The 13,253-nt window shown below is 34.2% G+C and overlaps 1 protein-coding gene across 1 annotated transcript in view; it reads right to left on the reverse strand.

Moving 5' to 3' along the window:
- The window catches only part of COL25A1 (collagen type XXV alpha 1 chain), a 250,742-nt gene that overhangs the window by 80,229 nt on the left and 157,260 nt on the right, over positions 1-13,253 (reverse strand). Inside the window, exon 7 of the mRNA XM_072406817.1 lies at positions 7,546-7,617. Within this exon, the coding sequence (XP_072262918.1) occupies positions 7,546-7,617 (72 nt within the window). The remainder of the gene's footprint in view (positions 1-7,545; positions 7,618-13,253) is intronic.

Consider the following 13,253-nt stretch of genomic DNA (forward strand, 5'->3'; position numbering starts at 1 on the left):
CAGAGTCTGCAAAGGTAATTCAGAGATTATTCTGTATACAGTGTACAGTGAAGCATTTAAACTTATATTCACCACAAATTCAATGGTCCTGATTCTGAGATTCTCCATTCTCACACTTGAAACAAATTCAAACACCAGTAACAAGTCACAGTTTGCTAATCATTTTGAAACTTTTATTTAAATGACAAATGTCTCTGTTCAATGCACTCACTTCTCTGCAGACACTGATCATAGTCTACCTTATATGATTTTACAGATGAACAGTTGATAAAATAAGACCTTTGTAAATAAAATAATAATGCGACCATCAAAAGCATAATGAATAGAAAGAATTTCACCTAACTGACTACCATTCATTTTGACAAGATGTTTGCTTATTCACAAAAGTAAATAATCAGTTTTGCCTATTACTAGGATAAGTGACAAACAAGCTCAGTATTAACAAGACAGACATTTTAGTATAGATGTATACCAATTTAGATCTATAATGTATATACCATTATCTAATACGCATATATTTGGTTGATTAACCCCTAAATTATGTCTAAAATTAACTGTTCACTCCACTAAGCTTTTTTGGAACAAATGCATAAAGCACCTTCACATCTTGTGAAAGCCTTGTAGGCAACAAGAAATACATTCATGCTGGGAAGAACATATTAAAAAGTGTATAGATGTCTTATACAGTTAACAGATGTATGCATGAGGTGATTTTACTGACTGGGGACTTGGCATAAGGATTGTGTCTGGCAGTGTCCTACCACAGTAGCACATTGTAACCAGCCAATAAATTACTTCCATGGTGACAGGAGGTAAAGTTCCTCATACCTCTTTACTTAGGTCTCTATGTAGCTGTAGCATGAATGATGAAAATACAACTAAAGTGCTCATGTTTTTTTCCCTTAAAATCTCTTTTGCCTCCATATAGTCTTTAGTATAATTTTCTAAATAAAGTTGCTTGATGTAAAAAAAAATGCCCTAATAATCAACTACAGTTAGTTCTATAGTTATCCAATAAACCGGGTGTAAATAGGTAGAAATGTTAAAGTGTAGTATCAGAAAAAGCTCAAGTGGTCAATCAAGTCTTTTTTTGTTGAGGTTTAGTTTGTTTTATACTTCGTACAGACCCAAGCATGTTTAAATTCACTTGCTGTTGACTGACTCACTAACTCCTGTTCCAACCATACACTTTTATTTTATTAAAAAGTGACAAATTGGCTAGATGTGATTGGATATAAATTAGTTGGATTGACTCAGAAATTTGATAAATATCCCAGTTAAATTAAACTGCACTGATGTCTAAAGCCAGCTATTTTGTTACCCGATCTGTGTTAATTGTAAATTCCTGTAAAATATTGTACCCAATATTGATGGTAGCAGAGGGTAGGGGATCTCTGACAGCAAGTCAAAAGTAAGTAAAAACATTTTTAAAATGCACACGTTTTTGGGAAGTTCAGCAAAACAATATTATTGAGTGCATTAGGTGGGAGGAGTGGGTTGATAGCATAAAAATTAAACTCCTCCGTTTATCCATTTAGTTCTGTGGAGTTTCTGATCACTAACTAAATGTATTGATGGTATGGCCATCAGAGTTCTCCCCAGTACACCATCATCTTTGTGCCCCAAACCTATAACTTTTAACTATACTGTAAGGTATAGTAAATAGTGATGAGATCCAAGAAAATAGTTACAGGAAGAAGGATTACTTCAGGCCACCTTAGAACAATCTGTCTACCTCAATTTATCAGAGAAGCCTATATCGTCTATGTATATATTTTTATTCCAATTTCTTAACACATGTGGTGCATATCCATTATATTTGTACAAGATTACATTTTCAATTAGAAACTTTATCCAACACAGGGTTTTGAGCCTGATTTCCTCAAATTGCATGTCGGGTCTCAGTGGAAAACCAGAGAACTTTTTTAACCTTTAGTTCAGCAGACAGATTGAAAACAGTCTATGCTGAGCTGCTTGAGGCTCCCATGATGGAGGAAATTAGAAATCTTAAGTCTCGCATCATACAGCAGCATTTTGGAAAAGCACACTCCATAGACTAAACTAACAGCCTCATTGTGGTCTACAGTAGCCATTCCTGTACAACCTCCCTTGTATAAAGCTTGGCTAGAGGAGCACTAATGACTTCCACAGCAGTTTAGTTTTAATACCATACCTTTTGTCCAGGAGGCCCCATTGGACCCTAAAAAAAAATGATATTCAGTTAATTTACTCAGTTTATTTTACTATTTAATAGATAATTACATATATGTTCTAAAAATACACATTTTTACCATTTTTCACTTTTGACACACTAGATTATTGGGGTTCACTTTTCCCCTGCAATAGAGTTTATTTTATATTTACTTGGTTCTGTAGTTTCCTTTTATATTAAACTTTATACGCACATCATTATGATAGAATGAATTCAGATGAAAACACTTAAGGGGTGTGATAAATTATTTCCCTCTTTAACCATTTGTTGCACATCAGTAATGCTTATTTGTAGAATTTTTGTCTCATTCAGATTATGGTTGCATAACATTTCCTAAAGCAGTGGTTGCCAACGTTTTAGGCATAATGGACCACTAATTTCACGGACTCTGGACCGCACATATGCAGGGAGCTGTGTGTCACTCAAAGGGGAAGAATCCCCCCCCCCTCACAGTGACCCCATTATGCCAGAACCCACCCACTCAAACTTAGACCTGCGATGGGAGTGTGGGTTGATTGTGTCCAGAGATACAACCCGCCCACCACTCTGAGCCTGCAAACCCTATGGGAGACATGGTCCATGGCTCCGGCTGGTGTGCCCCCCCCCCCAGCCAGGTGTTTCTCCTGACTCCGCTGAGGGGCACACCGGCCAGAGCTGCGGACCACCAGTTGGTGACTGCAGTCTTAGAGCATGTCTCTTAGTGGTAACAGTGAACTTTCATTATACATGATGCTGGCAAACAGTCTCAAACAGAATCCTGAACAAGCAGCAGACAGGAGTTGCCACCCTATAATAGGCAGTGTCTGGATAACATTGGTATTATTTTAATGAATGCTGCAAATGTAAAAACATTGAAAATTCATATTGAAAATACATTCCCTAATGTATTTCATTGGGAAGCTATTTTGTATGTGGCTTTAAAATCTCTAATCACCTACATCAGACTATCAATGACATTACAAACAGTTCCACCCAGAACTGGAATACAACAGTCCCTTTATAAACTGGTCTCATTTAATTACTTTGTGGATACAACAGAGGAGCACAAGATACAAAACATATATACATAAATAAATTACCTTACTCAAAATAAACTAAAGTAGTAGCCACAAATGCTAAAATGTTCCCATTTAATTTCTTTGTCACAGGCAAATACATCATGACCAATGGTAAATCTTAGGACGTTTCCTAGGGTATTATGTAGGTTTTTCACATAAAATGCCCTCTGTAATCATCATAAACAAAATATGCTTAGTGATATTTTCACATTATTTACCCAAGGTCAGTTCAATTTCTCTGTTTTCTAGCTGAAAAGGTATGATTTTCAAGAACAGTGCTGGGAACAAATTATTTCCAGTTCAGTGTAAACTGAGATGAAAAAATAACATACATATACAATGTGGTCAAGCAGTAGATTGGTTTTGCAAATGGACCACAAGAGAAGAACTAAGGCAGCAGGTGAGAATAACTCCTTGTGGTGGAGACAACTTCCTTATAGCAACATAACCTAATTATATTATGTATCTGGAAGTTTTCCGGAGTTGAGACACCAGTGTGGTACAGATGACAGAATGATTCCCATGTCTCCTGTATCCCCTGGAAAGACTTCAGAGGTTAACTTGATGTGAATTGGGGTTGAGCTGCTGGCATTGCTTGAAAGTTGAAGCTCTCTAGTTATTTCTAAGCATTCAACTGAAGTTCCTTCCTCTGTGTTCTGCACATTGATTACATGCTTGTTCTTACAGTTCTTTTACTGCATATGCAAGTAAAATCAACTGGAATCAGCAGATAACAAAACAGGAATTGATTAGAATGAAAAATGTAATAGAAAATAGTTGTGAATGGTTTTTATTATTATCCTAAGAATAAATGCACCACAATGTGCCAGAATGTGTTATAATTTGTAATCTAGTAATGTATTTATCAGTAACACAAAGTATACCACAGTATGCAAAGACAGGTATAGGTAATAAATGGAATAAATAATGCAAATAGATAATTACTATAGGAAATCTGGGAATGCCATTTTTTATTGTATATGCATATAAATTAAATTTGCTTAACATAAACCTATGGGCATGGATAACAACATAATCTGTTTACTTTAAGTAGCAGCCATCTTTACATCACTTTTTTTGGAGAATTGCCCAGGACCTCTAAAATCAAGGGTGTGCTGCTTTGATACTCCAACTCCCTATTGCTTTTAAATATTGTTCCTTAAACAGAACTATAGCATATAAATTTCTTCTACCACATAAAGCAGGTCAGTGACCACACCTAAATTTGTTTTCATTTTTGCTGTCATTTAGTAAAATAGTGTAGGGGCTGGTCAAAAAGGAGCTAATAGAAAAAAAAAAAAAAAAAAAACAATTCAACATTTGATATTCAATGGCTTCTTGCCAGGCCAAAGAACTGCCAATGACTGGAAAGTTGGTTGTTCATGAGTGTTCTATTACAGAGACAGCTCAGATGTATTAGAGTTGCAGGCTCTGCATGCCCCGATGAAGCAACCTATCTACTCCATGGACTTTTAATTACAATAAAAAAATCAATGAAAACCAAAAAGAAATATAAAATTAAATCAGACTTTTCAAAATCACATTTTGTTGCTAAAAATGTTTTTTAGACAGTCCGTACTTTATATTTTGTTCATAGATATTTACATCCAAAGGTTTTAGTACCAGTGATTCAGCATGTGATGCAAGTCAAGAGGATGAAAACTATAAAACATTCTGTACATGTAAAATTGTGGTCATTATTCAGTTACATTTGGATTCCTGCTTGCTTGGAAACAATTGTAAGTTTTGGCCTCAGAGCCAGAACTTGAATTGTAAAACCATAGTTACTGGAAAAGCTTAAGGAATTGTGTAGCATTACTGATAGAATTAAATAAAAATTATATCCTGTTTAAAAACATTGGCTTTCTCCTGGCTAAAATGGCTGACAGAATGAAAATTAACTTGCACTGCGCTGAACAGATGATCTGAATACATTATGGAATAACTGTCTTTTTCAAGTTAGGGAAACCTGGAAATATACATTCTTACAGAGATGTTTAAATATCCTCTGTATAATTTAATCTTTTACTGATACCTCTGAATAAGAACACTTGCTCTAAGTAGAACTGTGTCTAGAAGTACTTGTGACTTGTGAAAAGTTTATTTTAGATTATATTATCTGTGAAAATAGCAAAGGAAATAGCAGCAGGGAACAGAGTGGAGAATAGGGCCGGCATTGCACAGTGCTGGAGAAGGACACACTTACAAGTTGGGTGTATCATAATGTGAAAGTACACTTCACATACTTGCACATTATGGCACATGCCTATTATATGTTATATAACATGTTATATTTTACCTTATTGGGGTTCTAATCTTTCTCTAGTGTGTCAAAAAAGGAGTAACAGACACAGATTTCAGTATAGGTGTCAGAATAGTATTAAAATTTACATTTTATTAACATTAAGCCAGTTCAAACCCTCAATGGAGGAAGCTGAGGTAGGCCAATATTAACCTGAATAGCAAGAAAAACACATTATTAATTAAAATCTGGAAACTCTAATCTACTGCCAAGACATGAAATGTAATGTTCTACAGTTATAAAAGCAAGTAGAGCACAAATAAATAAGGTAGTTAAAATAATATATGAAGGGTATTGAAAAAAGGCTTGTAGTCTCATATAAGCCCAAGGAATGTGCCAAGCTTTGTTGAGCTTAACACCTTACAACTTGCCTGTTTTTTTTTGTTGCTGCATACAATAGGGCTATTTAATAGTGTGTGCCTATATGCAGCATAAAAAACAGATTCAACATTAAAAACATCGGGTGATGTCAGTTGAGTGAATCCATTTTCAAGTAAGGCAAAATAAAGTATATCCTTTGAATGTCATCTTTGTGGAAAGTTTGAATTTTGCATTTTTTTCCCAAATATGTGAAAGGAAACATATCAATCTCAACCTCACGCACATCAATCTATCAATATCTATATATTGGGTATGTATTAGTATAACAAATATCGGTTGGCATTAAACATTTTTTGTGTGGCTGTGAAGAAATCAATATAATTACACAAGAATTGGCATTGTCACACAAAGCCAAAAATATGTTCATTACTGAAAACATGTACTGCATGCCAAAAGACTCCTGTCTTTAGATTTTGGCAACTTTTATAAGTCAAAGTAGATTTGGCTTTACCTGTCTATTCTTGTGGTTCGGTAGTGATTGACATATATTACTTAGTTTCATTGGCTAGAAATGCATAGTATAGTACATAGCATGCATTGCGCAGAAATAATATAGGATAAGCAAAGAATGCTGCAGAATAGAGGGCAAAAAGTTATCTATAAAGAGGCTTATTTAAGGAAAATTATTTCTGACTCTAACTCTGATCAGGAAAATAGTCAATATCTATTTAATATTAGGACACGTATGAATAAGTACATTTAATTAACAACCAAACTTTTAATAATTTAGATACAAATACTACAAGGGCCAAACACATGTTGCCAAACTATTACCCCTGAGGAAGCCTAATGAGGCGAAACGAGTCAGGTACAACCATCAACATGATCCAATGGTTATAAAATTGTATGGCAATGTTATGTATGTGTATGGCTATGTTTTGTTTAGATGAAGCATGTCTAGTGCACCCTAGGGCCAATCTGACACTCGGTGGACCCCAAGATAATATTGTGGTCCAACCTTTAACCTGTCAAACCTATTTTATTATATGTTGTATTTTGTGACTTTTTGAAGCTTAATTTGTATATCTTGCGCCACAAGGAAATATTGTGACACATGTCAAATGCATTTTATTTTGTCCATGTAGTACATTTATATCTATACTATAAATTTTAAACTAATACAGTTTTCATTTTTGTGCAAAAAACCCTGCTTTTCTTTCCTTCTTAAATATTTTTGATACTTTATTTAGGGAAAACCCAACTTATATTCTACTGATCCAAACCAGGTAAAACTAGATTGTAGTGATAGTATAGCTCTGATCAACTAAGGAATTTCAGGCCTATTCAATAAAATGTAAAATGTGTCAAATGAAAAGTGTGAGTTACTGTAGTTTATAGCAGCCAATCAGTATTTACTTTTGTGATTGGTTGCCAATAATTCACACACACACACATTTTCTCTTAATCATTAAATGTGATTAACAAGAGACAAGTCCGAGAGTCTATTACATTAGTTTTAGGCATACATGGACCCTTTTTGAACAAAAAAAAAAATGTAATATTAAAAAAGCTATAAGACTCACCCTTATAAATTTATAGACATAACTGTAATAAAAATAAAAATACACACTCCTGAATCCATGTAGCTCTACCTTAATGAGGCGGCGTTTAATGAGCTGCTGATCAGCAGAAAGAAAGCCATGATTGATCTTAGGAAACACCATCTGAGCAGTGAGGTGAGGTCAAAGGTTGAAGTTCAAAGATGAGAAAGTTGAAGGACAGACATCAGAAGGCCCGTAGAAATAAATAAAGACATAAGCATTAGATGCAAAATAAATAGTAGAGTACACACTGGCCGCCTGTAATTTCATTAGGAACCTGTGCTTTGAGTGCTACATTTTCTTAATAGATGTTATTTATAAAACTTTTTTAAACACATTTAGTGTACATACATCTTTATAGCAACGTGGTGCATCCAATATAGCAACCATGCTATGCATTGGTCAACCATGAAATGTATGTCAACCATGCATTGGCCAATATACATATGGCTAGAATTGATGAACATTAGCTTTGGCACAAGTTCCCTTAACAATGCGCCAGGTGTACCTTATAAAGCCAGTCAGATTCCAGTCAGCATGAAGCAACACTGCACAGAAAAATATATACTTTTTTTTTTAAATGTCTTTTAAGACAATTGCTTTATCTTAATGCAACTAATTTCTGGTAATAAGGCAGCTGATCATTATTAATCATGCTGCTGGATGCCTGACTGACCACAGACACAATATTGACAAACCTTGACGGTGAGGATCTGATTACTATGGAGAGCGGCCATTGTGGGATAGCCTGGCAAACCCTGGGGATACAACATAACATCGCACCAAAACAAACCAACATAAAACACCACACAGACACTTCACAGTGGAATATGAACATAAACATATATAGACTTACAACTACATGGTAATGGTGAAACATTAGGCACGTAAAGAAATGATAATATATTGTAAATATTAGTCATTTTACTACTTTTCTAGGTAACTATAAAGATCACTCTTTTAAAATATTATTTTCTTTAGTCTACTTAAATGACAAATATATCCATACAATGTACTACCAACTCTAATTTTACAATGTACTGTATATTTCCCTTTTACTTACATCTGTTTTTTTTTCTACTGTGACATCCACAAAAGACTATTTTGTTACTCAAAAAAAGCATTTATCTATTTTTAGCCATTTGTACTAGGTTAAATTTATTAAACTGTCATCAACCAATCCAACTTCTCAAATACCCAAAAAATATACCCAAAACTAGAGTTGTAGTGGAGAAAGCAGCACTATAGTATTCATTAAGTATTCACAAAGTATTTATTATACCAGTCATTGTTACAGCATTTATTGTAACTACAACATTAAACCAGCATTACAAAAGAACAGATATAAATAATCTTTTCATAGGTGGAAGTGGCTTCAGTGAGTAAACCTTTTGTCAGTAAGTTGTTTTTTATATAGTACATTGCACTTACTCTTGCTGGGCTACTGACCAGCTTCTGAACATAAATAGTCAAACTACACAGATATATTCAATACTTGTCCTTGGAAATGATCATTATTGAATATTTTAGCAAGAGTAGAAGAAATGAACACAAAAAAATGCTGTTTTGTTCTATAATAGAATATAATAGAAGTCTGTGGTTTGGTGATCTGGCATGGTGAATTACTAAAACACATCATAAGACCTTTATATTAATGTTAGATTTTTACCTAGACATCTCAGATGTTTGACATATAGCATGTGTACAAGACTACTAAAAATATGTCTTTGTTTTTAAAGACTGACTCTTTACTGGGCTCTCATGAATTACCTTTTACAAGCAGATCCCTAAGCTGTTACATACTATTGGAAAAAAAAAGAAAAAACTCTTGACCTCCTGCATAGTGATTAAACATTCTAATAAATGCTAATCTGCAATGGTGAAAATGTTAAGGCTAATAGTAAGGCTGTCATTTCACCTAGTTACATCTTTATGTGTGGTAGCCACACTGGGTATACAGCTATTGGGTTAGACTGACCAGTTACCTTTGAGAAGCAATGCTTACCAAGACAAACCGCATAAGGGTGCATTTATTTCAAAAGCCAATGCATCACACTCCACCACAGACCATTACACTTATTTGAGATTTATGTACATTTCTAGTTCAAAACTTTGGGGATTAGAATATGGAATTGTGCCTATATCAATCTTTGTATTTCTGTGAGGGCTTTCCACAAGATTCTAAAGTGGGGGAAAATTTGTATTAAATATTGATGTTGGACTAATCAGAGTTTAACATTTAGGGGTTCACTGGGGTTGAGTTCTGGGCTCTGTGTAATCCACTCATGTTGTTCCTCAACAAATTAATCAAACTTTGCCTCTATGTAGCTGACATTGTGCACAGTTGCACTGGAACAGGCCTCCAGCAAACTGTTGCTGCAAGGTAGAAGGTTCCTTTTGTACTATTAGTGCTACAGCATACAATCACTGTAAACAGATGAAAAATATAAAGGAGGTGTGAAAATAAAGTATCCACAAACATTTGGTCGTATAACATTATGTCATACAACTTGCTGAATAAGGCCCCATATTATAGTAATACTGTTTACTCTTCTGTTATGATACTAGAGATGTTTTTGCAGGTAAACAGACCTAACAAATGTGTTATTTGAAAATATGTTTACCGGTATGTACAATGCCAGTTTACTATTAATTTTGCCCTAAAACATTAAATTAGGCAGCTACTAAACATATTACAAGTTCAAATTAGTTGCTAAAGTTTTTGGATTTGCTCTGCTTCCTGGAAACGCTTTTTCCTTTGTGGGCTGCCAATAAAGCCATGGAGCATAAGGTTAGAGGCTGGCATGATGGCACGGCAAAAAGAACTTGCACCTGCTGCTTCCTTTGCACTTCCTTAAGTTACATCCAGCTGCTGCTATTACACATTGCATCACACAGGCTTTAGGCCAGGGTGATCTTGACACTGTGTGGCAATCTGCTCTGTTCTCTGTGTGTCTAAATCATAGCTACTCGTCAGGAGATTGTTTTATCCCATGTCCTCTATGTCCTGCAAATGTGTTTTGAATGAATCTTTTTTTGCTTTTGAGTTTCTATTCAGTAGCTGTTTTTACAATCACTGTATCCTATTTTATGGCTATAAACCGTGAAAATCGTAGGGTAAAGGGTCACTTCGCACACAATTTTCAAGCACAGTTCATTCATAAATGAGATGTTTGGCTCTAGCACAATGTCCATTTATCATGGGCATAAAACATTTTTCCTCATTAGATGACAGTCTGTAATTCTATTAGTTGCAGAATGTACCAAATTAATTACATGCTAAAGATTGTTAATTATAGAATGTGACCTTTCACAGGGGAACAATTATATATGGGATTAGTGTGTTTTTCTTGTAGAAATATGCTACATTCCTTTACTTTTTTTAAAGTAGGGTTTTAGTATTATAATAAAACAGAAGAGTGCATAAAATGCTAGATTCTAAAATATCTACTGACACAGACATTTATGTATGGATTCATCATACATAGCATACAAATACTGTAATTTATGTACGCAATTTTTTCAAAATGTGACAAATATAAGAGCAATGCTAAAAGAGGATTATAATCACAAATGTGTGCAGCCCTCCAAAAGAATCTTCAGGACAAACAAAACAGATTTAGAATAAACTTAACACTGGCAAATCTTATAAATATACTTTCAGGTATGAAAGTCAATTGGGCTGATTTACTAAAGCAATTTAGGTTGTTCATTCAAGTAAATGACCAATCTGCAGGAAATAATTCACTTGGTTTACAGAATAAGGGGAAGCTCTTAAACCATCCAATCATATGCAAGCAAAAATCAGTGGGTAATCCTTGGAAAGTGAATTTTCACTACTTTTCCTAAACTAAGTGAATTACAACTTGCATAATTCATTTTTCTGCTTTAGTAAAAAAATCCTAATTGTGTGTATTGTGTGAACATAACATAATTTAAACCAGAAGTAGACCATCCTACATGCTGAAGTTGCCTGTTACTGATTTCCATCCTCAAGTATAGGTTATATGAACTGAAAAGCTGCACTTGGGTTGAATAAAATGTCACAGTTGTCTGAGAACATTTTTTCATGTCTTTTTTTCAGGGAATGTATCACTGTACTATTCTGAAGTATGCCCAAATACTGAGCAGTTCTTATTTAGGAAATATGATTATACCTATGAAAAATGATCTTCACAACATGGTGAAATGTTTTAGAGATCACTTATAATTTTAAATGTAAATGTAGTTCGTCAGATGAAAAAATTTTATCATGTATCAAATTTAAAATAAAACATAGACATATCATGTATGCCGATTTCAGACATATCCTATATACAAGCTGTTTCAAGCATTATATTTAATATTTTTCTGTCACTCAATAAAATAGCTTGTGAAGGGTATATAGTCCTGCTACATTTTTGCACTACATGTAATGTAGATGGCATCTAAAGATTTAGATTTTTATATATATATTATTTCAGGTATTTTATCATTGTTCTTGTGTTTTTATTCTCACATAATTTCCTCTCATTTTCTACCTAGAGGACACTAGGGAAAGAAAAGTCAGATGAATTCTCCCCAATGGAGGTCAGACTGCAAAAAAGACCCAGCAAAAAAGTTTTATTTTTTTACATTCCATGTTTTTACTAAATTTGGACTTCAACATTTACACTATATTAATGGAATTGGCCATTGTACATCAAGGGATGCTAAATTACAAGTTCTTTTTAGCTCTACTCTGTGCATTTTTGAATTGAGGTAAGTCATTAATAGAATTGCTGGACACAGATTATTATTTGCATTGTTGTATGTCTAAAGTAAGTTCAGAGATGTACATGCATAATTACTACATTAAACACACACCTTGTAGTCCTTTCTGACAATAATTCTTGTGTGATGCAGAAGGTTTATGAAACCCTGGAAACCTTTTTCAAAAACTAATAAAAAAGCAGGTCACATTTACATATCTGAAGTTCTTTAGTGGTTCATGCCTGTTTGCATGGGAGACACTGAAGCACACCTTGACATTGAAATCAAACAATCGAATGATATTCAGTACCTAAATATTGCCCTCTGAAGAAGTAGCGTGAGGGGAAACAGCTTGTTGTGTCATGATTGGGGACACTTGATGCAATTTCTATCTCTCTGTTATATGTTAAATATACACACTATGTTTCATCCTCTGTTGACCAACACATTTAGGATTGTGCATGGAAGCCAGTGGCATAATAAATGATGACCACTCCAAATTAAAATTCTTTATCCATGCTCCATGGTGTCAATACATTCAATTATAAGGGTTTTTGTTTGCAATTTTCCGAACACATGGTTTGGATCCTAAACACAATATTTATATGGTTTCATAGACTAACTTTGCTTGACTTTTCTGAGTGTATGGGTGACATCTGTGTATTTGCCCAGTATTTAAGTAAGTTACCTAAAACTGTTAAGATTTGATTTTCCATATGAGATATGTATTGAAGAATCAATACTCATACTGTGTCTGATCAATTTGTTACACCGGATTCTGATATAATGTCAAAGATTTCACAGCACTGACAGACACAGAAGAGAAGGAGGTGAAATGATTTTCAGTGACTTGTTTTATTCACATACTCTATTAGTATGTGATTAGAATGACACTTTAAATTATTGTAATTTTGCAAATTTGGTGTGGGTACGTCATTAACAGGAAATTGTATTGATATCAGCATTTATAAAAATTACAATCTCTTATCCTAGAATAGTATCTGACTGACTTTGGATCTGAAAAAGCA

This window comes from Pyxicephalus adspersus, chromosome 3, assembly GCF_032062135.1.
Source record: "Pyxicephalus adspersus chromosome 3, UCB_Pads_2.0, whole genome shotgun sequence".
Taxonomy (NCBI): Eukaryota; Metazoa; Chordata; class Amphibia; order Anura; family Pyxicephalidae; genus Pyxicephalus; species Pyxicephalus adspersus.